The 26,889-nt window shown below is 44.0% G+C and overlaps 1 protein-coding gene across 10 annotated transcripts in view; it reads right to left on the bottom strand.

The window, feature by feature from the left end:
- Positions 1 to 26,889, bottom strand: part of TIAM2 (TIAM Rac1 associated GEF 2) — a 240,898-nt gene that overhangs the window by 85,453 nt on the left and 128,556 nt on the right. For 9 of the 10 annotated variants that reach the window (XM_070376925.1, XM_070376920.1, XM_070376923.1 and 6 more), the window contains 5 exons: positions 25,781 to 25,953; positions 24,302 to 24,526; positions 11,529 to 11,714; positions 10,347 to 10,493; positions 4,832 to 4,903 (listed from right to left, as the gene is read on the bottom strand). In XM_070376925.1, coding sequence (XP_070233026.1) covers positions 4,832 to 4,903; positions 10,347 to 10,493; positions 11,529 to 11,714; positions 24,302 to 24,526; positions 25,781 to 25,953 — 803 coding nt within the window. Of the gene's footprint in view, positions 1 to 4,831; positions 4,904 to 10,346; positions 10,494 to 11,528; positions 11,715 to 16,902; positions 16,984 to 24,301; positions 24,527 to 25,780; positions 25,954 to 26,889 lie in introns of those variants that run through there. The other variant, XM_070376928.1, reaches the window with a different exon arrangement.

Below are 26,889 nucleotides of genomic sequence, written 5' to 3'. Positions count from 1 at the left end.
ACTAGGCTTGGCCAGCAAATCAAGTCAAGTCAAATCACCGTGGATGGTGACTGCAGCCCTGAAATCAGAAGACTGCTTCTAGACATGAAAGCTATGACAAACCTCGACAGTGTGCTGAAAAGCAGAGACATGATTCTGTTGACAAAGGTCAAGGCTATGGACTTCCCAGTGGTCATGTATGGTTGTGAGAGTTGGATGGTAAAGAAGACAGAGTACCAAAGAATTGATGCCTTTGAACTGTGGTGCTGGAGAAGACTCCTGAAAGTCCCTTGGACAGCAAGGAGATCAAACCAGTCAATCTTAAGGGAAATCAACTCTGAACACTCATTGGAAGGACTGATGCTGAAGCTCCAATACTTTGGCCACCTGATGAGAAGAGCTGACTCACTGGAGAAGTCCCTGATGCTGGGAAATATTGAAGGCAGGAGGAGAAGAGGGCGATAGAGGATGAAATGGCTGGATGGCATCACTGATGCAACGGACATGAACTTGGGCAAACTTTGGGAGATGGTGAGGGACAGAGAGGCCTGGCAGGCTAAGCTGCAGTCCATGGGGTCGCAAAGAGTCAGACACGACTAAATAAAGGCTTGACCACTGTAATTCAACAGTGGCCACTATAAAAAAACCGAATGAGAATCACCCCTTGCTCCAAAACCCAAGGGAACCGTGGTGACTACTGGTGCCCAGACCACCATGTGGCCCGGTGCTGAGTGGCCATCCACCAAAGGGTAACATCACTGAACTGCAGCCATGGCCACTTCCGTTAAGGTGTGCAAATCACTTCTGCCCTCCAGGTAGGGCAGCTTCTACAGAAGCATTTCTTATTACCATCACATTAATGGCCTTGGAAGCACATGTCAAATTACTTCTGCTCAGTGTGCCTCAAGGAGAGAAAATTGAAACTCCGAGGGCTCTCACAGCAGATGCTTTTGGATCAAATGGCTCGTAATTACTACTTGGATCTCTGAAGGGAAGTGAGTGGCAAAATCACAATCTGGCCGTCACAAAACGGGCCCACACCACAGTTGCTGATAAAAGGAAGGTCTATTAGCAAGTGAGATGAGGGAAGAACACAAAAGACGTTCGTACTCTTGGCTGTCTTAACAGCAGCAACATGTCACAGAGGCGGAGGTGTTCATTTCCTTCTTGGGTGGATGCCCAAACATCAATTGATATGAAAGGGAAACAAAGACCTATCTATGTACCATCCATCTGTGCACGTACGACAGTTGTGTATGGCTCCAGACTAAACGTTCTATTTAAACAGACCAGAGTGATGGTCAAGAGTAAGCGGTTTCATTCATAGTTTCCACTAAAAAAAAAAAAAAAAAATTAGCATTTTTTTTCCCCCCAGTTTGGAGCTTAGGACTAGTGTGACAATGCTTCATTCACTCACTGCCACAGAAAGTTGGGACACCCCAAGCCAATTTTCCAGGAGTGAGAGCCAAGGCCCAGGGCGCCAGGGTATCTGCAATGATGCTTCTGGGGTAGCTCCCTTCCAGAGCCTCAGCGGGGGATTTGTTGTCACTATCTCCATAACAAACACATCCCTTCAAACTCTGACTGAGACGTATTATTACTCACCAAGAAGTACCCTATGAAAAGCTTTCACTTTTTTTGGCGGGCCAAAGTGTCCTTTAAAAAAACCGCTCAAATAAGACTGGCTGGATTCCAACATTAACAGATTTCAAATTAGGGTGACTCACAGTTGGACTGTTACACGATGCACCGATTAGAATGGAATATTTTTAAATACCCGTGACCCTCCTCCCTCCCAGCACTCAGGAATGACTGCCTTTCTGTGTTACGCTGGTGGACATAACACACTATTCACAAATAGATGGTTTGTGCAAGTTATAAATATTCTCCAAGAATGGTTAGCAGGAAAAAAAAACTAGTGGAATGAAATATTAATTATTCAACCAGCTACAGGCAGAATCTTAAGTCTCAGAGATATTAAAAAAAAATCAAATACCCTTCATTCTGTCTGCTACTCAATTTAAACCTAGTTATCTGAGTACTACAGGACAGAAATAATTGACACGGCATTAAAATAGCCCTCTATGTCAAAGGAATTTCTTCACTGTTGCTATCCAGAAGCAATGTTTAGTTAAAACAAATAGGGATAAATGTTTAAATATACATGCTTTAAAAAAAAAAATAGCAAACAATAATACTTTCCTCTCACTGGTTATAGCACCAATGGGGCTTGTTAATTAAATCACAAGAAGATGATTTGGTCACTTGAACCCAATTTAAATAAGACTAAGCTTAATTCTAATCATTAATGACTACCAAAATTTATTTTCAGTGTTCAACGTAAGTTCTGTTAATAGAAAGTGTTTTGATGATACAATTTCTAAACTCTCAAAGTAGGAAATTTAAATTATCACAATGCTGGAAAAGATATAACCTTAAAACCATGTGGCTTTTATTGCAGATCAAACAGTTCTTCTCAACCATTAAAGGGCTACATCTAATACAGACAAGTAATAAGCAAATTTACTAAGCAATACTATATCCTTAGCAGTGAGTCATGGGTTAAGAATATACACATAATCAAAAGCGAAAGTGAAAGCAGCTCAGTTGTGTCTCACTCTTTGCAATTCTCCAGGCCGGAATACTGGAGTGGGTAGCCTTTCCCTTCTCCAGGGGATCTTCCCGACTCAGGGATCGAACCCAGGTCTCCTGCATTGCAGATAGATTCTTTACCAGCTGAGCCACCAGGGAAGCCCAAGAATACTGGAGTGGGTAGCCTTTTCCTTCTCCAGCGGACCTTCTCAACCCAGGGATTGAACCTAGGTCTCCTGCGTTACAGGGGGATTCTTTACCAGCTGAGCTACCAGGGAAGCCCAACACATAATCAAAGGTCCTAGTCATAAACTTGCCTGGGAGATATGACATGTGTACTTGGTGGGATGACTAAAAGAGAATAAGAAGCAAACAAATAATAATGATATAATTTGATGCTGTTGCTGTTCAGTCGCTAAGTCGGGTCCAACTTCTCGCAAACAATTTTTTTAATCAAGAAAAATGTCTCGTCGACTGTGTAATTTGATCTGGATTTTGAAAAAAGCTCTGAGTGTATATAGAAATAACAGGGCAGAGAATGGAAATCATTTATTATGAAAAGTCTACCATTTTGATGGTATGATCTATAAAGAGGAAGGTTTGGATGTGGCTTCCTCAGAGTTCCACTTAGTCAAATCAGGTGGCGCTAGTGGAAAAGAACCCATCTGCCAACGCAGAAGACACGAGAGATTGCGGGTTTGATCCCTGGGTCAGGAAGATCCCCCGGAAGAGGGCATGGCAACCCACTCCAGTATTCTTGCCTGGAGAATCCCATGGACAGAGGATCCTGGCGGGCTACAGTCCATAGGGTCACAAAAAGTCAGACATGACTGAAGCCACTTAGCACACATGCAGCAAAAGGAGACCAGCCAGGAGCAGTGCCCATGACCTGGCCTCCTGGAATAGCCACCCTAGCTCACTTGACCTGCCCTCTGGCAGCCCCTGTGCTGTGAGTATGGGAGGTGAGGGCAGGGTTTTGAGCAGAGGTTCTCTACCCCATCTCAGGACACCGTGGGCAGGGCTTAACTATGAGGGGTGGTTCAACAATAACCATGGAACTGAGCCCCTGCTCACTACCCACAGTTGGGTCCACTTCCCATGGAGGCGGAAGATGTGGCTGTCTATGGAGTATATTTTAAGATCACCAGAAATTTCCTCATTTACCTCCCTCTAGACCCATCACAGGGTCTTAAACACTCCGCCATTCCTCAGGTCTTTCAAACTATCGCCAATTCACTGAATTACCCCAATTAATTTGTTATGTAATATTGCCTACTTCTGTAAAAACACATTAAATTGTGTCTAAGCCCTTAAAATCAGGTTGGAGCCTCAACAAATAGTTTAGAGGGTTATTGGACATAAAACCCCAAGATACAATGATTTAGTGAGGAAGGAGATAAGAGAAATAGTAACACAAAAGACAGCTTTAATTGGAAGGTGTGGATTTGAAAAAGACACAAAGAAGAGGCGTGAGCTCACCCAGACCACCTTCACCCACCTCAGAATTCCATCCAGCAATGGTTCTGGGCTTTGCTTAGTCAGAAACTGTCCTGGGGACTAGACAGAGTCCCTGTGCTCAGCTCTACTGAAGGCACCAAAGGCTGCTGATTCACAGCGTGAAGCACTGTGTGTGTGAAGACCCCTGACACTCTGAGAGGAAAACGCAAGTTTGGATCCACTAAACTCTGATGACAGTAAGTACTACCCGAGGAACAGGGATAAATAAAAGTCGATATTTTGACTTCAGTCTAGCTATATACCACTTCAATCTAGCTATATTCATGGGAAGGACTGATGCTGAAGCTGAAACACCAATACTTTGGCCATTTGATGCAAAGAACTGACTCATGTGAAAAGACCCTGATGCTGGGAAAGATTGAAGGTGGGAGGATAAGGGGGTGACAAAGGATGAGATGGTTGGATGGCATCACCGACTCAATCAATGGACGTGAGTTTGAGTAAGCTCCGGGAGATGGTGACGGACAGGGAAGCCTGGCGTGTTGCAGTCCATGGGGCTGAAAGAGTTGACACGACTGAGCGACTGACCTGACTGATACCACTTTGAAGATGCAGTTACCATGAGTTTAAGATACCTTCAAAAATAACTGGCATTCTGAAAACACCTTTTACCTACTCGGCACCATTTGAGTTCCAAATTTATTTTCAACAGGTTCAGATAAAGATTAAGCATGCCCCATTTAACTTAGCATTTCTGTCATCCAAGGAAAATAAGACAGCTGCCGTCTGCAACCTTGCTTACCTCACTGGAGTTATTGGAGCTTTGAGGTAGCTGAGTTCCGGAAAATCCATGGCTGCCACTGGAATCGAATATCTGATAGACAGCAGGAGAAAAAAAGACTAATGAAGTGGCTCTGCAATATTCATTTGGCAGTTACTTTCTCAGTATTTAAAAATTTAAGTTCTATAACATTTGACAAGATCTTCCTATCACAATGTATATTATTTACGACTCTACTACATCTAAAGTTTTAACTTAAAGTTGCTTTTTTTTCCCATATGGTTACATATATTACTTTTCTATGATACATATTGTTCAGGTCATCCTAGATCTTCTTGATGTTGGAGAAGGCAATGGCACCCCACTCCAGTACTCTTGCCTGGAAAATCCCATGGATGGAGGAGCCTAGTAGGCTGCAGTCCATGGGGTCGCTAAGAGTCGGACATGACTGAGCAACTTCACTTTCACTTTCATGCATTGGAGAAGGAAATGGCAACCCACTACAGTGTTCTCGCCTGGAGAATCCCAGGGATGGGGGAGCCTGGTGGGCTGCTGTCTATGGGGTCGCACAGAGTCGGACATGACCGAAGTGACTTAGCAGCAGCAATAACTTCTCCCCTGGAGAAGGAAATGGCAACCCACTCCAGTATCCTTGCCTGGAGAATCCCATGGATGGAGGAGCCTGGTAGGCTATAGTCCACAGGGTCGAAAAGAGTCGGATACGACTGAGCAACTTTTTACTTTACTTTACTTACACATTTCTGAAGATGCAGAAATCAGAGTTGGCAAAGCCACCAAAATCAAGTTTATAACTATTTTTTAAATGTGCATAGAAAAAATATTAGGAAGAAATAGAGCTAAATATTAAACATGGTTGTGTCTGGGTAGAGGAACTAGGAATAATTTCTTTTTCCAATTTTTATCTTCTAGATTTTATAGTGGAATACTAAACATTAAAGAATAGGCCATTTAAACATTTATACCAAGTACATCAGCTCTCAGCCCAGGCAGTACTAGTGGTAAAGAACCTGCCTGCCAAGGCAGGAGACACACAAGGCTCAGTTAGATCCCTGGGTCAGAAAGATTCCCTGGAGAAGGGCATGGCAACCCACTCCAGTATTCTTCCCTGGAGAATCCCATAGACAGAGGAGCCTAGCAGGCTACAGTCCATAGGGTTGCAAAGAGTAGGACACAACTGAAGCAAATTAGCACACACAATATCAACTGCATTCAGTTATGTAAATTCATTGTTCAGTCGCTCAGTTCATGCCCAACTCTTTGCAATAAACCGCAGCACGCCAGGCTTCCTTGTCCATCACTATCTGCCAGCATTTGCTCAAACTCATGTCCATTGAGTCAGTGATGTCATCCAACCATTTCATCCTTTGTCACCCTCTTTCTCCTACTGCCCTCAATCTTTCCCAGCATCAGGGTCTTTTCCAATGAATCAGCTCTTTGCATCAAGCGGCCAAGTATTGAAACTTCAGCTACAGCATCAGTACTCCCAATGAATGTTCAGGGTTGGTTTCCTTTAGGATTGACTGGTTTGATCTCCTTGCAGTCCAAAGGGACTCTCAAGAGTCTTCTCCAAAACCACAGTTCAAAAGCATCAATTCTTCTGAAAGAAGCGCTCAGCCTTCTTTATTGTCCAACTCTCACATCCATATATGACTACTAGAAAAACCATAGCTTTGACTATACTGACCTTTGTCAGCTTTATAGTATGTTGTGTACCTTTGTCAGAGCTTTTCTTCCAAGGAGCAAGTGTCTTTTAATTTCATGGCTGCAGTCACCATCTGCAGTGATTTTGGAGCCCAAGAAAATAAAGTCTGTCATTGTTTCCACTGTTTCCTCATCTATTTGCCATGCAGTGATGGGGCCGGTTGCCATGATTTAAGTATGTGAATGTTGAGTTTTAAGCCAGTTTTTTCACTCTTCTCTTTCACCTTCATCAAGAGGCTCTTTAGTTCCTCTTCACTTTCTGCCATAAGGATGGTATCACGGGCATGTCTCAGGTTATTGATATTTCTCCCGGCAATCTTGTTTCCAGCTTGTGCTTCCTCCAGTTTTGCATTTCGCATGATGTACTCTGCATTTAAGTTAAATAAGCAGGGTGACAATATACAGTCTTGACATACCCCTTTCCCAATTTGGAACCAGTTCATTGTTCCATGTCCATTCTAACTGTTGCTTCTTGTCATGCATACAGGTTTCTCAAGAGGCAGGTAAGGTGCTCTGGTATTCCCATCTCTTTAAAGAGTTTTCCAGAGTCTGTTGTGATCCACATAGTCAAAGGCTCTTCGGGCAGTCAATGAAGCAGATGTTCTCCTGAAATTCCCCTTGCTTTTCCTATGATCCCACAGATGTTGGCAATTTGATCTCCGGTTCCTCTGCCTTTTCTAAATCCAGTTTTTATGTACGGAAGTTCTCGGTTCATGTACTGTTGAAGCCTGGCTTGGAGAATTTTAAGCATGACCTTTCTAGCATGTGAAATAATGCAATTGTGTGGTAGTTTGAATATTCTTTGGCATTGTCCTTCTTTGGAATTGGAATGAAAACTGTTCTTTTCCAGTCTTGTGGCCATTGCTGAATTTCCAAATTTGCTGGCATATTGAGCGCAACTCTTTAACAGCATCATCTTTTAGGATTTGAAATAACTCAGCTGTAATTCCATCGCCTCCACTAGCTTTGTTTGTAGTAATGCTTCCTAAGGCCCACTGACTTTACATTGTACATTTCCTAATACTGCACAGGAGGCAGTGATCAAAACCATCCCCAAGAAGAAGAAATGCAAAATGGTAAAATGATTGTCTGAGGAGGCCTTACAAATAGCTTTGAAAAGAAGAGAAGTGAAAAGCAAAGGAGAAAAGGAAATATATACCCTTCTGAATGCAGAGTTCCAAAGAACAGCAAGGAGAAATAAGAAAGATTTGAGAGACTAGCACTGAAACATGTATATTACCATATATAAAATAGATGACCAGTGCAAGCTCAGTGCATGAAGCAGGGCACTCAAAGCCTGTGCTCTGGGACAACTCAGAGGGATGAGGTGGGGATCGAGGTGCGAAGAGATTCAAGGCAGGGGACACATTTGCACCTATGGCTGATTCATGTCAACGTATGGCAAAAACCATCACAATATTGTAATTATCCTCCAATTACAAAAAAAAATTTTTTCAAGCCTTAAGTGAACAATGCAAAGAAATAGAGGAAAACAATAGAATGGGAAAAAGTAGATATTTCTTCAAGGAAATTATAAATGCCAAGGGAACATTTCATGCAAAGACGGGCACAATAAAGGTCAGAAATGGTATGGACCTAACAGAAACAGATATTAAGCAGAGGTGGCAAGAATTACACAGAAAAACTGTACAAAAAAGTCTTACTGACCCAAACAACCACGATGGTGTGATCGCTCCCCTACAGCCAGACATCCTGGAGTTATATAAATACCGACACTACAATTAGCTTCATATCTTTTTAAAACAAAAATGTTCAAGCAAATGCTTTTGCTTCATAAAATTTTACATTAAGGACATTTACCATATATGATGGGGTAAAGACTATATTAGGCTTATATCAAATTAGCTAAACGTCAACATTTTATAAGCAAATTACCAAGATACTTATTGTCATTTAATTATATAGAATTTGCTGTCTTGATTAAAATGAGAATTTGTCTAAAGACATTATTTAAACTTCATAGAACTTGAATTCAAAAAGATGAGCCGAGCATTAGCTAATGGTGTATCAGTTCAGTTGCTCAGTCTTGTCTGACTCCTTGCGACCCTACGAACTGCAGTATGCCAGGCCTCCCTGTCCATCACCAACTCCCGGAGTTCGCCCAAACTCATGTCCATTAAGTCGGTGATGCCATCCAGCCATCTCATCCTCTGTCGTCCCCTTTTCCTCCTGCTCCCAATCCCTCCCAGCATCAGTGTCTTTTCTAATGAATCAACTCGTCACATGAGGTGGCCGAAGTATTGGAGTTTCAGCTTCAGCATCAGTCCTTCCAAAGAACAACCAGAACTGATCTCCTTTAGAATGGACTGGTTGGATCTCCTTGCAGTCCAAGGGACTCTCAAGAGTCTTCTCCAACACCACAGTTCAAAAGCATCAATTCTTCCGCGCTCAGCTTTCTTCACAGTCCAACTCTCACATCCATACATGACCACTGGAAAAACCATTGCCTTGACTAGATGGACCTTTGCTGGCAAAGTAATGTCTCTGCCTTTGAATATGCTATCTAGGTTGGTCATAACTTTCCTTCCAAGGAGTGAGGGTCTTTTAACTTCATGGATGCAATCACTATCTGCAGTGATTTTAACCATAATATATAATGAAGAAATGTTTTCATTTATAACCAACAAATGATTAATTTCACAATTGAAGTACAAATAGAATCACAATTTTTAAACATGATATCCTTTCTGATTGTGAGCATACAAAAATAGTGGCCAAGTAAAGGACTGCATGTATTTTTGCTTTCAATCAACCAATCCACTCCCTACCACTTCCACCTTTATTGCTTTAGGGTTATAGATAAGTCATAGAAGTTGATTCTCTCCCTGCTATTCACCTGTTTCATGAAACTGTTTCACAAGTTAAATGTGTATATGTATATAAAATTAGAGAACAAAGTTCATAAAACATGACTCTGCCAGCATATTCAGAATAACAGCTGTCAGAAATAAAAACAAGAACTTCCTTGGACTTCATCACATTTTCCCCATTCACTTAAATGAACAGCTCATTTTGTGATAATTTATCTTTCCAAGAGTCTTACAAAAAATAATAATCCTAAAACATACCGCTCAGCAACGTAAAAATCATTATCACATACTGTATTAGCAGCATTAGGAAATATTTCAGACATGAGTAATCAAAACGTTCCCAAAACAATTCACTATCCATGGGCCACCTTTCAACAATATGTGCTCGGGCTATTTTTACTTGGCATGTTTAAATAGCCGCTCATCCTCTTTCTAGGATAATAGGCAGCAACAGTGATCCAGTGCTGGAGGATCTAGGTAGACCAAGCCTCAGCCTTGACTCTCAGCTGCCTCAGGAACAAGGAAAGGAAGTGACCTCACCTCTCCCTGTCTCTGCCTTCTCATCTGTGATAAGTGATGACACAACGCCTACTTCGTGTCATACAGATGACGTCAGCAAAGCGTCCGGCACTATCAACAGAGTTCAGTTGCTGTTATTCTATTATTAATTTTCCATGTTGATTATAACAGAAAATCTATGACAATTACTTAAGGGCAATGACAAGTGCAGATGCTTTTCTGATGAGTCTTACCTTTGCGTTCCCACGCACTGCAGATGTAGGGTGTGAATACCTCTTTGGGAGTGCCAAAAAAGAGAGTGAGCAACTTGAGTGTTTTCTTTTGGGGAAAAACAGTTAATGCTGAGACTGCATCCCTTTGAAGCAACTTTGATCTCATTGTGAAGGCTGGTGAACATTTATGATTCACAGCATATCAGGGATTTCCCACTTGGTCTATTGTCCCTCCCATGCTGAGCAACTCACCTGAGTTATAGACGGTCTTTTCTCCTTCCCTTTTCTTGCAAGTGTGTCCAGGCCTTTTAATGAAGAAAACAACCCCTTCTTGTGTCTTCCCCGCTGAGTCAGCGAGAGAGTTCTTTTCCGAAGGGCAGAGTCATCTCTAGAACACACCTGATTTAAAACACAGTTTAGAAACATCATAAAGTGCATTATGTCCTAACAGGAATAAGCCCTGCTTGCTATAAATGTTAGTTGATCAGCTGCTCTTTGCAACCCCATGGACTGTAGCCCTCTGGGTTCCTCTGGCCATGGAATTGTCCAGGCAAGAATACTGGAGTGGGTTGCCATTTCCTCCTCCAGGGGATCTTCCCGACCCAGAGATCGAACCCAGGCCTCCCTCACTGCAGGCAGGTTTTCTACCATCTGAGCCGCCAGGTGTTCTGAGCAGTCCCCAGAGTTATTCCAAGTCTGACATAGCAGAGGCACATTCACCAGAGATCTCTTATCGAGATAACGTAAGTCTAGCTACCACAGTCACATCTCTCCAGGGTGGGCAGTAGGGTTGGCAGAATCACCTTCAGACTCCAGACTGAGCCAATGCTATCCACAGAAGCCACCCATGCAGAAACGATCTCACAAAACCCAGGGGAACTCTCGGCAGAACAGATCAAAGCACCTTCAATCAGCCCTTCAATTCTTCACACCACTGTCGCTGTTCCTCAGGGATTCCACCCTTTTGATTGTACGAGGTGGGACAGACAGAAGGGCAGAGGCAGACGGGAATATTGAGTAGCTGGGTACGTGCTTGCATGCTCAGTTGTGTCCGACTCTTTGTGACCCCCAGAACCCCCTGGCTCCTCCATTCACGGGATTTCCCAGGCAAGAATACTGGAGTGGGTTGCCATTTCCTTCTCCAGGGGATCTTCCCGACCCAGGGATTGAACCTGCATCTCCTGTGTCTCCTGTTTTACAGGCAGATTCTTCCCATTGCACCACCTGGGAAGCTGGATTCCACGAACGAGCAGCAGAGAAGCTGACACTCTACAGCAGGAAGCCAACCCTCCCTCCCCCAGCACCGGGTCCCTGGGTGGCCCTGGTCAGTTACTGGGTTAAGTCACAGCAGAGCCCAGTGTCAACCAGCTGGAGAAAGGTGAGCTTCCGCAGCGCTCCCTGCATGCCGCCGAACCGCCTTCCTTGGAAACTTACCAGAGCATGGAAAGAGGAAACTGACAAGATGCCCAGCCGGCCCAGGGCCAGCTTGGAGGGGCGGCTGGCGGCAGCAAGGAGGCTCTTGGGGTTCGGCAACTCCCCGCCCTGCAGGCTGGCCAGATAGCAGCGCATCCTGAACAGATCCATGTGAAACTTCTCCAGGTTCTGCTCCCATTGCTGGATCTGTTTAATCAAGAATAGGATTAATTTAAATAAAAATGAAGCGTTTTCACAGGTCAAATTGAAAATGTGACCCCTTTCAGCAACTTTAAGGAAAAAAATCATTTTAGCTGGTGTTGCATGGCTCAAATGAGCCTTCCCTCCTTGCCCCATCTCAAGCCCTCCCGCCAAAACCAATGGGGTCAGATAGCACTGTACTTCATCAGGATGGCCAAAGACAAAACCAAACCAGTGGTCCCGATACAGTGCCAGGGCACGACCTTTGGAGAACTCCAGCGCTGAAAACCATGCTGGCTTAAGGCAGGATGCCCAACTCTAAGTCAGTTACTTCACTTTGTTACATTTACATTCACAGCCTCTGATCTTAAACCAGAATAACCGAATTGCACACAAACAGATGCGGGATGAATGGAGGCAGTGTCTGCACATTTCTGTACATTCTCAGAATGACTCACGAAACAAGAAAAAACAGATGAACTTCAGGCATAAGGACAAACAGAGCTTTTACTCCTACTTTAAGTATTCTGGGGAAGAATCACCGTCTATACAGCTTTATTAAGACACTTATAGGGCTTCCCTGGAGGAGGAAATGGCAACCCACTCCAGTATTCTTGCCTGGAAAATCTCCATGGACAGAGAAGCCTGGCGGGCTACAGTCCATGGGATCGCAAAGAGTCGGACACGACTGAGTGACTAACACAGGGCTTCCCTGGTGGCTCAGTGGTAAAGAAGTTGCCTGACAGTTCAGGAGACACAGGTTCAATCCCTAATCTGGAAAGACCCCATATGCCTCGGAGCAACAAAAACACATATGCCACAGCTATTGAGCCTGGGAATAATTACTAAAGCCCACGCACCCTGGAATCTGTGCCCTGAAACAAGAGAAGTCACCACAATCAGAAGCTCATGTATCCCAACTACAGACGTGCCCTCACTCTCCACAACGAGAGGGAAAAAAAAAAAAAAAAAAAAGGCCTGTGCGTCAGTGACGACTCAGCACAGCCAAAAAATTTTTTTTTTAATTTAAGACATATATAATTATTTACAATATAAAACTTTCTATGTATTCTTCAAAAGTGAATTCATAAATTGGTAAAGAAATAAAAACTCTGGGGGCCACTCTCCTTTCTTCCAAGGATATCAAAGTATATTATATGTAAGCATTATCTTCATTTAGACATAAACGAATAGGCAAAGAAAGGCTCTAGGAAGTTGCCAACACCGAGATTCAGAACAGAACAAGAAGTTGGGCTTCACAGAGTGTTCAGAGGAATCTCGAAATTCAAGGGAAGGTCTGTAGTGAAGACTTAACGATTTCCCATGAGAACTGTGTCATTTCATTTGCAGCAACTGCATCTCCTGTTTTGCCGAGCTTTGCACCCAAATAGATCCTAACCTTTCACAGTACACTTTCCAGGTCAATCCCTGATCCTGGATAAATGATATTTTGAAGGATCTCTGACAATGAACACTCTGTTTCCCTCATCTCTCTCCAGAGAAAGGCAGAACAAATTCTGGGTGCTCTTTAGAGTCCCTCTATGTTCTCTGTATCTATTTCTTAGGAAGATCACTGCACACCTTTCTACATGAAAGAAATATGATGGCTACAAGATCTAAACAAGTAATTTGCTGATTTATCATAGTTTGTCAGCAAAACAACAAAATCTCCCAGAGTGCACTGAAAAACCTCAATCTCTAATCTAACTTCACTGAAGACACTGTATGACCTTGCTAGTGATGTAATAGCCCACTGATGTCAGCCTTGAATCAATACCAGTATGACCTGATGGCTTTTAAAAACGAAAATCCCCAGGTTTTTACCTGATGAGCCTACTCATTAGGTATGAGGCCCAGGAAAGCAGACATTTAATTTAAAAGCATCTGTAGCAATTCTGGTGCCCAGCCTGAGTGAGGACCACTGTTTCAGATTAACATGGCAGATCAAATTGAACAGCAAATCTCTCTGTAGTCTTATATTAGAGAATTCTAGATTCCAGCAGTAATGGATGGGTATTATGTAACCACAAACTACATCGACTGGAAACTATAATACCCAGAAAAAACTATACTCCAAGTTCTGTCTCACAAATATCTTTACAAGCTAATACCTGAAAATCCACACTTGTAGGCGCATTCTTTTGTCTTTTAATAACATGCAGATATTTCTCGGTTTATCTCTCATTTATAACTCCATGTGAAACAGCTAATGAGATACTTTTTAGGCGTTCTGGAGAGAGCGGAGGTATGAAAGTCAAAGAAACCAGTGAGTTATTGGGTACCAGACAATACAGAAGCCCACAGCATCCACAGAGGAACAAAAAGACAAAATAGCAAATAAAATAAAACCCAGGTCCAGGCCAAACACTTTAGATCAGGGAAGGTGACAATCTCATATTATCACTGACTTCTGCAGTTTACAAAGCTTTTTTTAAAAGGCATCACTGAATGTATTTAAATGACTATACATCAAAGCATTACTGGAAAGAAAAGACAGCTCCATCCTAAACAATACACAGGGAACCTCCAAATTCCATCAGAAACATTTTGTAATCTTTAGCACACCCAGACCTCTCTGCTCAAAACCCTGGGACAAAATGCAGGTAAGTTCATAGGAGGAATATGGATTCTGATGCTTAGGCTTGTTGAAAGAAAGAAGGGGCTGGGAGACTCCAATAGCCCAAAGCAGATCCTACAAAGATCAAGAATTTTGTTAATATATGTGACTATGTTTCAAGAGACCTAGTATCTCAATCAATACTGCACATTATGGAGAGCATTTTTAATCTGAACTTAGTAGAAAATGCAACTGAGAAGGGACTTTACTTCCATTTCAATGATGTTTCCTGCCGTCATCCTTTGTAATGGTTAATTCTATGCATCCACTTGACTGGGCCACAAGGTGCCCAGATGTGTGGTCAAGCACTAATCTGGGTGTGTCTATGAGAGAGTTTAGGGATGAGTTTAACACTTAAGTGGATAGACTGAGTAAAGCAGACTGCCCTCCCTCATGTGGGTGGGCCTCATCCAATCAGTTGAAGGCCTGGCTAGAACAAAATGTCTGACCCTCCCCAAGCAAGGGAGAATTCCTCCTCCGTGATGGGCCTCCAAACTGGGGTGTCAGCTTTTTTCCTGGCTTTTGATGACTAGAACTGAAATATTGGCTCATCCTGGGTCTCAGGCCTGCCAGGCTTCAGATGCAAACCACACTGTCCACTCTCCTAGGTCTGTAGCGGGCTGACTCACTGCAGATCTTGGGACCTGCCCATCTCCATACTCACACGAGCCAATTCCTTATAATGACTCTCTTTATGAGTATATTTTTTACACATCGTATTGGTCCTGTTTCTCTGGGGAACCCTGACTAATACCGCCTTCATTCCCAAAGTGCTCTGTGGCAGAGTTAGCCATCATTAGTCACACATCTAGTGCATGTGTAAGGACAATATTTATCTTGTTTTAAAGGTCATGGTTCTTTATGGACAGAATCAGTCAGAGAAGTTAAATGAGGATCTGAGGTTGGATAAGTAACAATGATTTTTCTTTCCATAGACTCACCACAGTTGTAGAGAAGGACATGGGAGAATATGCAGGTAAAAGTCTGGTAAGGACATGGATTCAGGTGCTTGGGTTAATTGGAAAGAAGAGAGAAGTACAAACACCAGACCCACGAGCTCAATATAGATCTTGTAATACCGGGAATGCCAGTGGACACAGGCAGTGAGGGCTGCCAGGCCGTCACTCCTCAGCAGAGGACACTGAGGCTCAGGAAGGAGGTGACTTGACCAGGGTCACACAATATGCTGCCCTTCCAGGCTGGCCAAGGCCCAAAGCTGATCCTAATGGGAACAACACGTGGGAACAGGCTTCCACAGAGCACTTGGAACACAGCCCCCGAGCCCAGGTCTTCTTGCTCATAAGGCTGGTGTTGTACACTGTCTAGTAATTACTTTGCAACTTTCATTTAAATTTTCATCTAATCATCAACCATATTTCTCCCCACAAATCCCCAGGTGTTCTATAGAGAAGCTGTAAGACTATCTGCTCTCTCATTTGGGTGAACATCTTGCCTCTCAATTTCCTATCAGCCTTGATATTCAAGTTTGGCCCAAATTCAACGTAAGATTAACTAAAAGGAAAACATGTTTTTTATCCCTTTATCCCTCAAACGATGAGATAAAGATACATTCTTTTTAAACGAAAGAGAGAAACAGAAGACAGTTTTGTATCTATCATACATGCTACCTCAGAAAATGTCTTCATCATTATGAAAACAGTAATATCATCCAATCTCACATTTATCACAGAATTTCTAGAGATTTTTTTCCTAATATGATCAAAAATGAAAATGCCCCAAATCAGTTCCCTTAAACCAAGACAGTTTCCCTCCTTCTTTCTACATTCTACTGAGAATTGTGCCTAGACATTTTTTTATTTCATCTGGACATGAAAATTAAAACTCAACTGCTATGTAGCTTGAGCTTTCATTTCTTAGCACAAAACACAAAATTAATATGAATGCAAAGGAAGTTTTATCTTTCATTTGTAAAAGAAAAATTATTAATAAAAAAAATTGAGGAAAACTCCCATTATTTAGCACTGATACAAACACAATGCAAAAATTTCCTCTTTATGGCTAATATATCTATATTTATTTAATGAGCTCAGAAAGGCTATGGTCCACTCTAGAAAGTGGGAGGGAAAGGAGATGAAGGCTAATACTAAAAATAACAGATGAATAAGTGATGCATTAAAAAGATGACAAGTACATTCCTGCCACACCCAACACTCCTAGAAAAATATTTTCTACCGTTTGGCCATTTGATCACAGTATTCAGTCATTTGTCCATTTCTAAGTTGGTCCTAAAAGATAATTAGTTTTTCCTTTTTTGGCAGAGTAAGTTGAAAACCTCCCATACAATATTTTCCAAGCACTAAAACCGACCTCCACAGAAGAACCCAGCTAGTAACACAGAAAACATTGGAGTTAACTGGTAGTTAGAGCAACCAGCTACTGGTTTAGAATATTGGTTATGTTTTATTTTTCCCTTTGAGATGTTCACATGCCATCAAATTCATTTGCCAAATGCATTCATAATAAATATATTTCCCATCACATCAAGCTCAAACATTCAAGTTAAGAAAACAAGCAAATTAAAGATTAATTTCTACTTGACACAAAACTGTGCATCACCTGGTTCCTTAGTGAGCAAAGCACAATCTGATTCACACATCTTTTTGCGAGGCTGGATCCCATTAGAAGTGCGGATTTGTGTTCAAGCTCGGACACTTGACACTGTGTGATGACATTGGACCGTTTCCTGCTCGGACACTTGACACTGTGTGATGACATTGGACCGTTTCCTGCATCTGTCCCAGCGTCTACACACTCATCCATCAGATGGGTGATACAGACAACCTGACCATGTGGAGTGACTGTAGAATCACACAGAATCCTGGCCTGAGCAGTCCTGAATGGTAGCCTTGGAAATCATGAGGATGAAGAGTGAAACAGGAAAGGAGATGCTCACTGGTGAATGAAAGAGTGAAGCCCCAAGCAAAGGAGCAGGAGCTGGTGAGGGGCTGGGATGGGGACCAGCCCAGGGAAGAGGGAAGGAAACACAGGAGTGTCCACGATCTACCTGGAACCAAGTACCAGGGAAACAGATGGTGGGGAGGGGCAGTTACTCATCCCTTAGGAGCTCTTATTTCATTCTAGGAATGACCTTATACGCAAAGGGATAATTACAAAACAGTGTGTGAGATAAAGAGCGACCCTGAGAATTATCGGAGCATAGTAGGTCCCTGATGGAGGGGTGGGGAGGGCGGTCAAGGGCAGCTCCTGGGAAGAGCTAAACCCTTCATCACAGACAGGCAAGGATGAGTCCAATGATGGGGGAGGGGACGGGGCAGTCTGCAAGCAGGCATGTGGTCCACGTGGGTCCTCTCTGCCTGAGGGAAAATCCAAAGAAAGAAGTGGAACCCACAGGAAGCTTGATGTTGCAGCTAAAGGTCAAGGAGGGGAGCTGTCATCAGAGACTATCTTGTAAGCAACAGGGAGCCACTGCACGATTTTTAATCCCAGGAATCCGATGGTCAGATTCTCTTGTTAGATGCAAACCACTCTGGCCTTGTGTGGCCCAAGCACCTGAGGAAGGGCAAAACCTGCAGCCTTAGAGAGAAGAGAGAAGACAGTTCTGCTACACCTCACCTCTCACAACCTACCCATCATGTGCTGAAAATTCAAACTGCCAGGATGACCGCATCATTTCAGAGCACTCTGCCTTGGCTCACGCCAACCCCTGGCCTGGAATTCCCTTTGCTATTCCTCTCCTGATTAACTCCTCATTCTTTGAGAAGCAATTCGAGCATCGCTCCTCCAGGAAGTCCTCCCTGACTACATATGAGGCTGAACTCCCCATGTGTCTTTCACAACACTCTGGAATATCATCTACTCCCAATTCATTCTATTATGTCAAAATTATGTGCTTAGCTGTCTATCACCCTGCTTGACTAGGAGCACCCTGAGGGCAAAGACAGCATCTTCTTCAAATTCCCAGTTTGCACGCTCACCTGGCCCAGAGTCTGAACTAACTGAATGTGAACTTCCCATCCTCAGCACCTCCAGTACGTGCCACCCCCTCCGGCCTGCTGCAGGATGCCTTGTCCTGCCTAGTCCCTGGTAACCTGGCCTTGTCTCCCTCAAACCCCCTTCACAAATACTCCAATGCTCTGTTCCCCGTACTGCTTCCACCCACGTGCCCTAGATCATATTTCCCTCAAGGTTTTGTTCCTTTTGTTCCTTTCACTGCAGTTTCCAGTGGTCTGAGCTCAATCCATCCTCTTTTTTATTTTAAAACTTTACACAAGGGCTTGCCTAGTGGCTTAATGGTGAAAAGTCTGCCTGCGGATGCAGGAGACATAGGTTTGATCCCTGGTCTAGGAAGATACCACACATTGCAAAGCAACTAAGCCCGTGTGCCACAGCTACTGAGCTTGTGCTCTAGAGCCTGTGAGCCGCAACTACTGAGCCCATGTGCTCCTGCAACGAGAGAAGCCACCACACTGAGAAGGCCTTGTACCGCAACTAGAGAGTAGGCCCTGCTCTGCAACCAGAGCAAAGCCTGCATGGCAGTGAAGACCCAGCCCACCCATAAATAAATAAATATTTTTAAATAAAAAAACTAAGTAAATATTGAAAACAGAGCCCATGGTTCACAAAACCCAGTGCAGTCCCAATCCCACCAGCTGACAGTTTGCTCCTTCAGGGCATCACCTCCCTGCTCCTAACTGACCCCAGGAGGTGAGAAAGGCCCAGAGAGAGTCAGGATGGGGAGAGGGAGCCATCTGGGAAGAGGCCAAGATCGCCTTAGGGTGGGGAGGTTTTATTCACTTGTTTTGTTCACTTGTTTAAAATAATAAATGGAAAGGAAAATCAAGTACTAATGGACTTAATTTACAGCTCTTCCTCCCTCAGAACTTCAAAGGGAACTGCCCTGTGGACAGTCTGCTCCCAATTGGACATGCCCAAATGCAAGTGGTGTCATCCTGCCCCACAGTCCCCAGAAGGCCTGGGGACAAGAGCACATGATGGTCTCTTCTAAGCCAAGCATGTCCCCACATGACGGCTTGAAACTCGGCTGTTATTACTGCAATAGCGACTTTATCTGAAAAGGGAATCGACAAGGAGCTCCTCCAACCAAAGCTCTTCAAAGAAAACCTGTTCCAGAGACTTTATCTCGCATGATGTAATGTACTCTCTCAGTTCAGCTCTCATTAGGCAACAAGTTGACTAGTTCTGGGGTTCTTCGGATCTCTGGGGGAAAGTGCTGCGTAAATAAATTATTTCCTTGTATGTAAAATAAAATAGAGTGAGGTTGAGAGTTTTCAATGGTAATTGGATAAAGCACTGCTCTTTTAAAGATGTTTTTAAAAGGCACTTTAGAGAAAACTATATACTTCTGGGATATTTAGGAGATAATGTTCTTATTGATTTGATTTGTAAATACCTTTGCCTTTATATGTCATAGAACATTCTCTAGTCCAAAACCATCTCATAAAAGTAATCCTAAGCATGTGCCTGCTTCCCCCCCGCTTAATGCTTCATACTCTGTGTCTGCAAGTATACAGAAAAATAGCTTTCTTTACAACCATCTGGCAAGTGAGTTAAGAACAGTGGGCACAGCGAATGTAGCTCACGTTACCTGCCGCAAAGCCCTCTGGGAAAACATGAATACATTACAACCTTAAAAACTGTGGCTCTGGTACGGAGAATATTTTCAGGTGGAATGCCTAAAGATCAACCCAATTGTTTCTTACCAGAAATTCAGCAGCATAATATGAGAAGGTGATTGTGTGCAGGGGAGGGGATCAAGGGAAGGGTGTGGGGGAAGGGGTGCGAGCAAGGGGGAGCGGGGTGGGAGAGGGGAAAACCAAAATGAAAAATCAGTAGTATTAGCGCAGTGCTTTAAATACTCATGCAATGATTCTGCCAAAGAATGCACATTGGTCACAAGTTATAATTACCCTAATTCTTTAAAAGAGTTCCTCTCCGGGCCATCCAACCACCAGAGACCCTTGGATCTGTGTAGGGGGGCATATGAAAGTAATTCCCCTCTCCCAAGAAAAAAACAGCACCAATTTTGACATCATAAATGAAGCATTTACCAACAATGAAAAAAATTAATGAAAATTTTAAAAATTAATGAAAATTCAAATTAAAAAAAAATGTTTGCTTGTACTTCTTGTGGCCATAAACAGAGAAAGAAAACAAGAGGCCAAAAAAAAAAAGGGGCCAGGACCAGCTCAATGTTGCCCAATTTCCCTTTCCTCTCCCTGACCTAAACATTTGACAACACATAAGGACCTGAAAACTCCAAGTTGGGTGTCCAGGAGACTAAAGTATGGCTTTAAATGTTAGTGAGCCAGTTAAAACCACACCTTCTCCCACTACAATCAGTATGAGATTCTAACTCTGGCACTTGAGCCCACGAGCGGCATCTCTGATGACAGACAGACTACCGTGGCTTTTGGATCCTGGAAATTCAGGACCACGAGGGAGACATGGTGTGGAGAAAACATGAAGAAAACCTTTCTCCTCCTCCTCAGGCCTTTCCGCTTGTCGTGTGAATTGGGACACAGCATCACATCCCTGCCTGCCCCAGACAGAAAGCTGAGAGGTCAGGGCCTGCCCGCGGGCCAGATCTCTTCCCAGACAGGAGCCGGGCCAGGCTCTGGGAATGAAGCGGCCAAGGGCAGAGATGTGTCTGTCCCCCGCAGATGCAGCCTTGTCAAAACCCCCAAAACCGTCCACTCCCACGGTTCTCCTTGGCGGCTTCAACTTCCTTTTCAGTTCCTTGGCAAAACTATCAATATGTTCTAGTTTGTAGTTTGCGAGCTGTCACTCTTTAAATAAAGAGCATATTTTGGAACTTCCTTGACAATCCAGGGGTTAAGACTTTCCACTGCAGGGGGCACAGGTTCAATCCCTGACTGGGGAACTAAGATCCCACATGCCACACTATAAATCAGTTGTCTGTTTGAGGAACATTTCAATTCAGGTGCATAGGAAACTATCTTTAATACTCTATAAAATTATCAAAAATGATGCATTGGGAGAAACATCTTCCATAAAATTTGTTAAACTTCTGTCGTGTTACTCTGGTCCAGACCTTCACAGCTGCACATGCAGACCAGGGTCATTCTGACCCCTATCCAAGCCACTGCCAGATTAATCTTCCAAAGAGGATGCATTCACCATGCTTTCATCACAATTTAAAAACGCATGTTCCTCCCTTAGGTCTAGAGGCTTACCTCCCAGTGTTATCTCACAGACCCTGAAAAAGCTACACCAGTCCCTGCCCCACCAAACCTCCATCTCTTCATCCCTTCCCAGCCCACATCTCAGCTCCCGTGTGCTCAGGAGACCCAAGCCCCACTCTGTTACTCCTACACGTGACCCTTGAACAATAAGGATGTGAACTGCACGGGTCCACTTACACACAGATTTTAAGTAAATACTACAGTACTATATGACTGTGGTTAGTTGAAAACAGAGGGCCAACTGTAAGTTACAAGTGGCTTTTCGACTGCCAGAGGGTCAGAGCCCATAACCCTGGTGTTACTCAAGGATCAACTAGACTACCAAATTGCCTACCATGTGCTACACTCTCTTCCCAATAGGGTTTGGCTTTCATACTTACACATCTCTTGCCAATTTTTTAAGGCCCTATTCTTCCAGGAAGTTTCCTCCTCCTCCTCAAAATTACAGCACAAGCTCAACCCATGATCCCTCACAGCATCTGATGACTATGCCCTAATCTACCTCATTCTAGAATATTCATTAGTTTCATGCTTATGAGGCCTGCTTTCTAACTAAATGATACATTTCTTAGAAACGGGATCTGTATTTTAAAATTACGTTTATTTGTTGAAGCTATAGGCATCTGTTCAGATCAGATCAGTCGCTCAGTTGTGTCCGACTCTTTGCGACCCCATGAATCGCAGCACGCCAGGCCAGATGGACAAACAGTGAGAGGGAAGGATTGGGTAGGGAGAAAGACAACACAAGATACCAGAAAAAGAGAAGCAAAGACAGATCTGGGTCTCACCAGAAAATCCATTCAACTGCACTGTCATTTAGAAACACTTGATGAGGGGGCAGGAGATGGGAATCACTTGGTTATTTTACTATTGCCAACTGACAGATTCCAAATTCTTAATGTGTCACAAATATATCATTTGAATGCAAGCCTTTCATCAGTTTCTTATTTACAGCTAGGAATTTCTTTCCACACATTCTAAGTTCTTCATGTATATGCAGACAGAAAAAAAAATTCTAAGCAAGGTTAAATATTCAGACACAAAGAGAAGACTATTTGTGACTTAAGTCAAATGCTGCAGACAAAATTATTTCTATGGGGAATCTAAATTGTTGTGTTGCCATGGAATTTTTTTAAAAGAACCTAGTCTCTCTATAATAATTTACAAAGTGAAAAGGACGAAAGATTCAGGCACACGCCAACCCATCTTCAGCCTATCCCTCTTCAAGTTCCCAAATCACTGGACACTGATTTTGAAGGGGACTGTAGTGGCTACTGTTGTGTACCACCTGATTCCCCTTTGAAGACAAAGGCATTCTTCCCCTTAGCTGCTCATGGCTCACAAATAGGTCTCTCTTTGGGAATCAGCCCCCTCTGACGGCAGCTACCTTGATCAGTTGTCATGGCATGCCCCACTAGAAGCAAGCAACTCTGAATGGCCATCCCAGCTGCTAAGCCCCCTGTGGAACCAGCTCCGCACAATTCAGAACCAGAGTCTCTCCTTAATTCCCTGATAGCTCAGAGGGTAAAGCATCTGCCCGCAATGTGGGAGACCCACGTTCGATCCCTGGGTCGGGAAGATCCACTGGAGAAGGAAATGGCAACCCACTCCAGTATTCTTGCCTGGAGAATCCCATGGGCAGAGAAGCCTGGTAGGCTACAGTTCCCAGGGTCGCAAAGAGTCGGACACGACTGAGCGACTTCACTTCACTCCCTTACTCCTGAGAGCATTCCTAATCAAACTCCTCACATGCAAATCTCTCAGTCTGTTTCCCAGGGAACCTGACTGAAGAGATTCACTGACACTTGTCTAAGTGTTCAGGTCGTCTGAGCAAAGGAAGACTGACACTAAGCTGCTTCCCGCCCTGTAAAATGCAAGCAGCATAGACAGTAGCTGCCTAATTACTAGATGAATGTGGAAACAGGCCAAAGAAAGCATTTTCTTTAGCACCTCATCTGTTAGAAAAAACAAGCCAAAAAAGTAGTGTTTTTCCCCCAAAGCCACAGATACAGGAATCGCTGTGTTATACCAAACCACTGAAGACTGAGCACCAAAGAACCAGTGTTCTCGCACTGTGGTGCTGGAGAAGACCCTTGAGAGTCCCCTGGACAGCAAGGACATCAAACCAGTCAATCCTAAAGGAAATCAACCCGGAACATTCATTGGAAAGACTGATACTGACTTTGGCCCCCTGATGCAAGGAGCCAACTCACTGGAAAAGACCCTGATGCTGGGAAAGATTGAGGGCAGGAGGAAAAGGGGGTGACAGAGGAGGAGATAGTTGGATGGCATCACCAACACGTTCAATGGACATGAGTTTGCGCAAACTCCGGGAGACAGCGAAACACAAGAAAGCTTATGTGTTGCAGGTCACGAGGTTGCAAAGAATCAGACACGACATAGCAATTGAACAACAACCAGACTACCGTTTTTGAAGCCATCCTCTGTATTAGAATCATACCTGTCTAATCTTCCAGTAGTTCTATTATACAAATTTTGTTCCAAACGTGACAATATTCACAGAATCAGCTAGGCGAGCAGGAGCGCCTCAATACGAGGAAACAAGATCTGGTCATAAAATGTTCCACTGTACCTATACAGCCACCGAAGCAGATCGTATTTCCCATATGACAAAAGTGCAGCCACTTAAGTACTTGAACCAAGAGACCACAGAAGCTATTTCCGCCGGAAGTGTAAGAACCAGCTCCCACAGCTGAGTTTGCCGCCAGGGAGGTGAGTAACGGGAGGAGACACTCATAGATCATCTGTACCTGGTTCTCTATGGCCTTCCTGTTCTTTGGGTCGCTCACCACGGACAGCTGCAACTCTGCCATCTTCTTCATCTTGCTGTCCATGTCTATCTTCTGGAGGAGGTTTCTGGTCTGGTTCTTCAGCAGCCGGACAGTGTCCTCTTTGCCGTGTTTCTTTGCGAAGAGGGATGCGCAGGCCGAGTGGATGGCGGTGACCCAGTTCTCCAGGTCTGTCTGGCTGGTGGCCTAAACACAGAGGGGACGGGGGGTAGGGAGGGAGAAGCGATTTGGAACTGTTTCTCCACAAAAGTGTTCTCCCAAGTGGCAGCCTGGGCTTGGATGTGTAAAACCCCCAAATACCTCCACTTCATAAAAACTGTTTAAGTTTAAAAAACACACTCAACACAGATCTGCAGGCTTCCGTGACTCCAGGGGGCCTGTGAGAGCATCAAGGGTGTCACATGGCCCCAGATAGGATGGGAAGACAAACCAGAATCAAGCTGTTCACCAGCAGCGAGAGTAACAAAAATACAAAAAAAGAAAAAAACAGTATATTCATGCAGTGTGCATCTCGTCGCTCTCTAAAAAAGCAGGCTACCTTCATAATTTTAATAAGACAAGGAAATGTTAGGAGCAAAATGCTACATTTTGAAACCTGGATATGAAATTACATCCATGGTATGGACTCATTTAAGAAAAACTATAATAAAAGAACTTTTCCGGGAGGGCACAATAATATTAAAACAGTTGTCTGTAAATACTGAGAATTTGAGTGGAATATTGGAAATACGGGGCTTCCCAGATGGCATTAATGGTAAAGAACCTGCCTGCCAATGAAGGAGATGTAAGAGACACGGGTTTGATCCCTACGTCAGGAAGATCCCCTGGAGGAGGGCACGGCAACCCACTCCAGTACTCTTGTCTGGAGAATCCCATGGACAGAGGAGCCTGGCGGGATACACCTCATGGGGTCTCAAAGAGTTGGACACAACTGAATCAACTTAGCACACATGCAGGCACAGAGGCACCCAAGAAATGCTTGCTGGGTGAATGACTGAATGGTGATAGCCCCATGGTGCCTGGCAGTCAGCAGAGGCCAGTTCTCTTGCTTAAACTTTAACCCAAAGTTTAACGGCTTTTACTCTATTTTATTGCTAAGTCATGCCTCTTAATTCGGATCCTTCTCGTCCTAACAGGACATGAGATCTCGCCTCCACCCTCCATTTATTTATTTATTTATTTTTCTTTAATAGAAAATTATTTAATTAGTATACATGTGTTCCCCATCCTGAACCCTCCTCCCTCCTCCCTCCCCACACCATCCCTCTGGGTCGTCCCAGTGCACCAGCCCCAAGCATCCAGCATCGTGCATTGAACCTGGACTGGCATCTCGTTTCATACATGACGTTTCACATGTTTCAATGCCATTCTCCCAAATCTTCCCACCCTCTCCCTCCCTCCTCCCTCCCCACACCCTCCATTTAGAAAGCTCAGCGGTACCTGGAATAGGTAGACATCCCCGAAGGAGTTGCTGAGGCAGAAGACATTTTCCTTCTTGGGATGTTCCGGGACAGACTGCACTATGCTGTCTTCTGCAAAGAGGGCACAGCGGGGGGCACTGCTCTGATCCATAGAATTCTTCCCGTAGGTCTCGTAAAACAGCAGCGTGCATCCTGTGAAAGAGAAAAGCACAGTACGGCCCCTGTCACAGGTCCTGAGGACCCATGTAGGAAAGGAACGAGAAGAAGGGACATGAGGGAAACATGGTCACACAAGTTTACAATGGAACCCAGCACAGCATAGAAATCAGGAGAAAAAAAGTGCACGACCCCAGCTCTGCCCCCGGGGATGGCATCCCTGAGGCAGCGCTTTCTCCCTCCCCGGTACTCTCTGATCTCTGAGTACTCTGAGTGGGGCACTGAGCAATCTCTCCTCCCACAATCAACCCACATCCAAAGGCAGAGGCTGTGAGAGCCTCTTAGAATAAGGGGAAGGGGCATGAGGTTTATGGCCTGAGCCACTGCTGCAGGCCTGAGCCAGTCCTTTGTTCCAGCCACTGATGTACTTAGAAATAATCCTCCCATCTTTCCATCAGGAAACGTCTGACTGATGCTACCGCTGCACATATAACATCCCATGACCGGGGACCTGAGGACCAGGGTAGCGGTGCCAGCTCCACCCCAGTCCAAATTCTTTGCAATGGTTCCCTTAACACTGAGCTCCCAGTGGCCGGGGCTTGAATCATTCTATCTAGAGGAAGTAAAATTCATTTCGGGCAGATACCAAGATGCTGCCAGCCTTAGCATCCCACGTATTGTGCATTCTGAGGGACAGTATATCCGCCCTGCCAACATTCTACCCGGGAAGTCCCCTGTGAACCACGCGTAAATCCACTCATTGGAAAAGACAGCTGGAAAGCAGAATCACCCTTGTTAAAGTTTTATTACATCCTCCAAACCCTAAAAAACATGTGTGCCATTAGCATACCTAGACATTCAGTGTAGGTGGGCAACCAGATGGTTGGCTGATAGCTGCTCTCTTAAAAGCACTGCTTCGACTTTATTTACAGAGATACTTCAAGGATAATTTTAAAACTCTGCTTAAATGTA

The sequence above is a fragment of the Bos mutus genome, chromosome 9 (assembly GCF_027580195.1).
Source record: "Bos mutus isolate GX-2022 chromosome 9, NWIPB_WYAK_1.1, whole genome shotgun sequence".
Lineage (NCBI taxonomy): Eukaryota > Metazoa > Chordata > Mammalia > Artiodactyla > Bovidae > Bos > Bos mutus.
The sequence above is the reverse complement of the archived record's forward strand: the minus strand, read 5'-3'. Positions and strand labels throughout refer to the sequence as shown.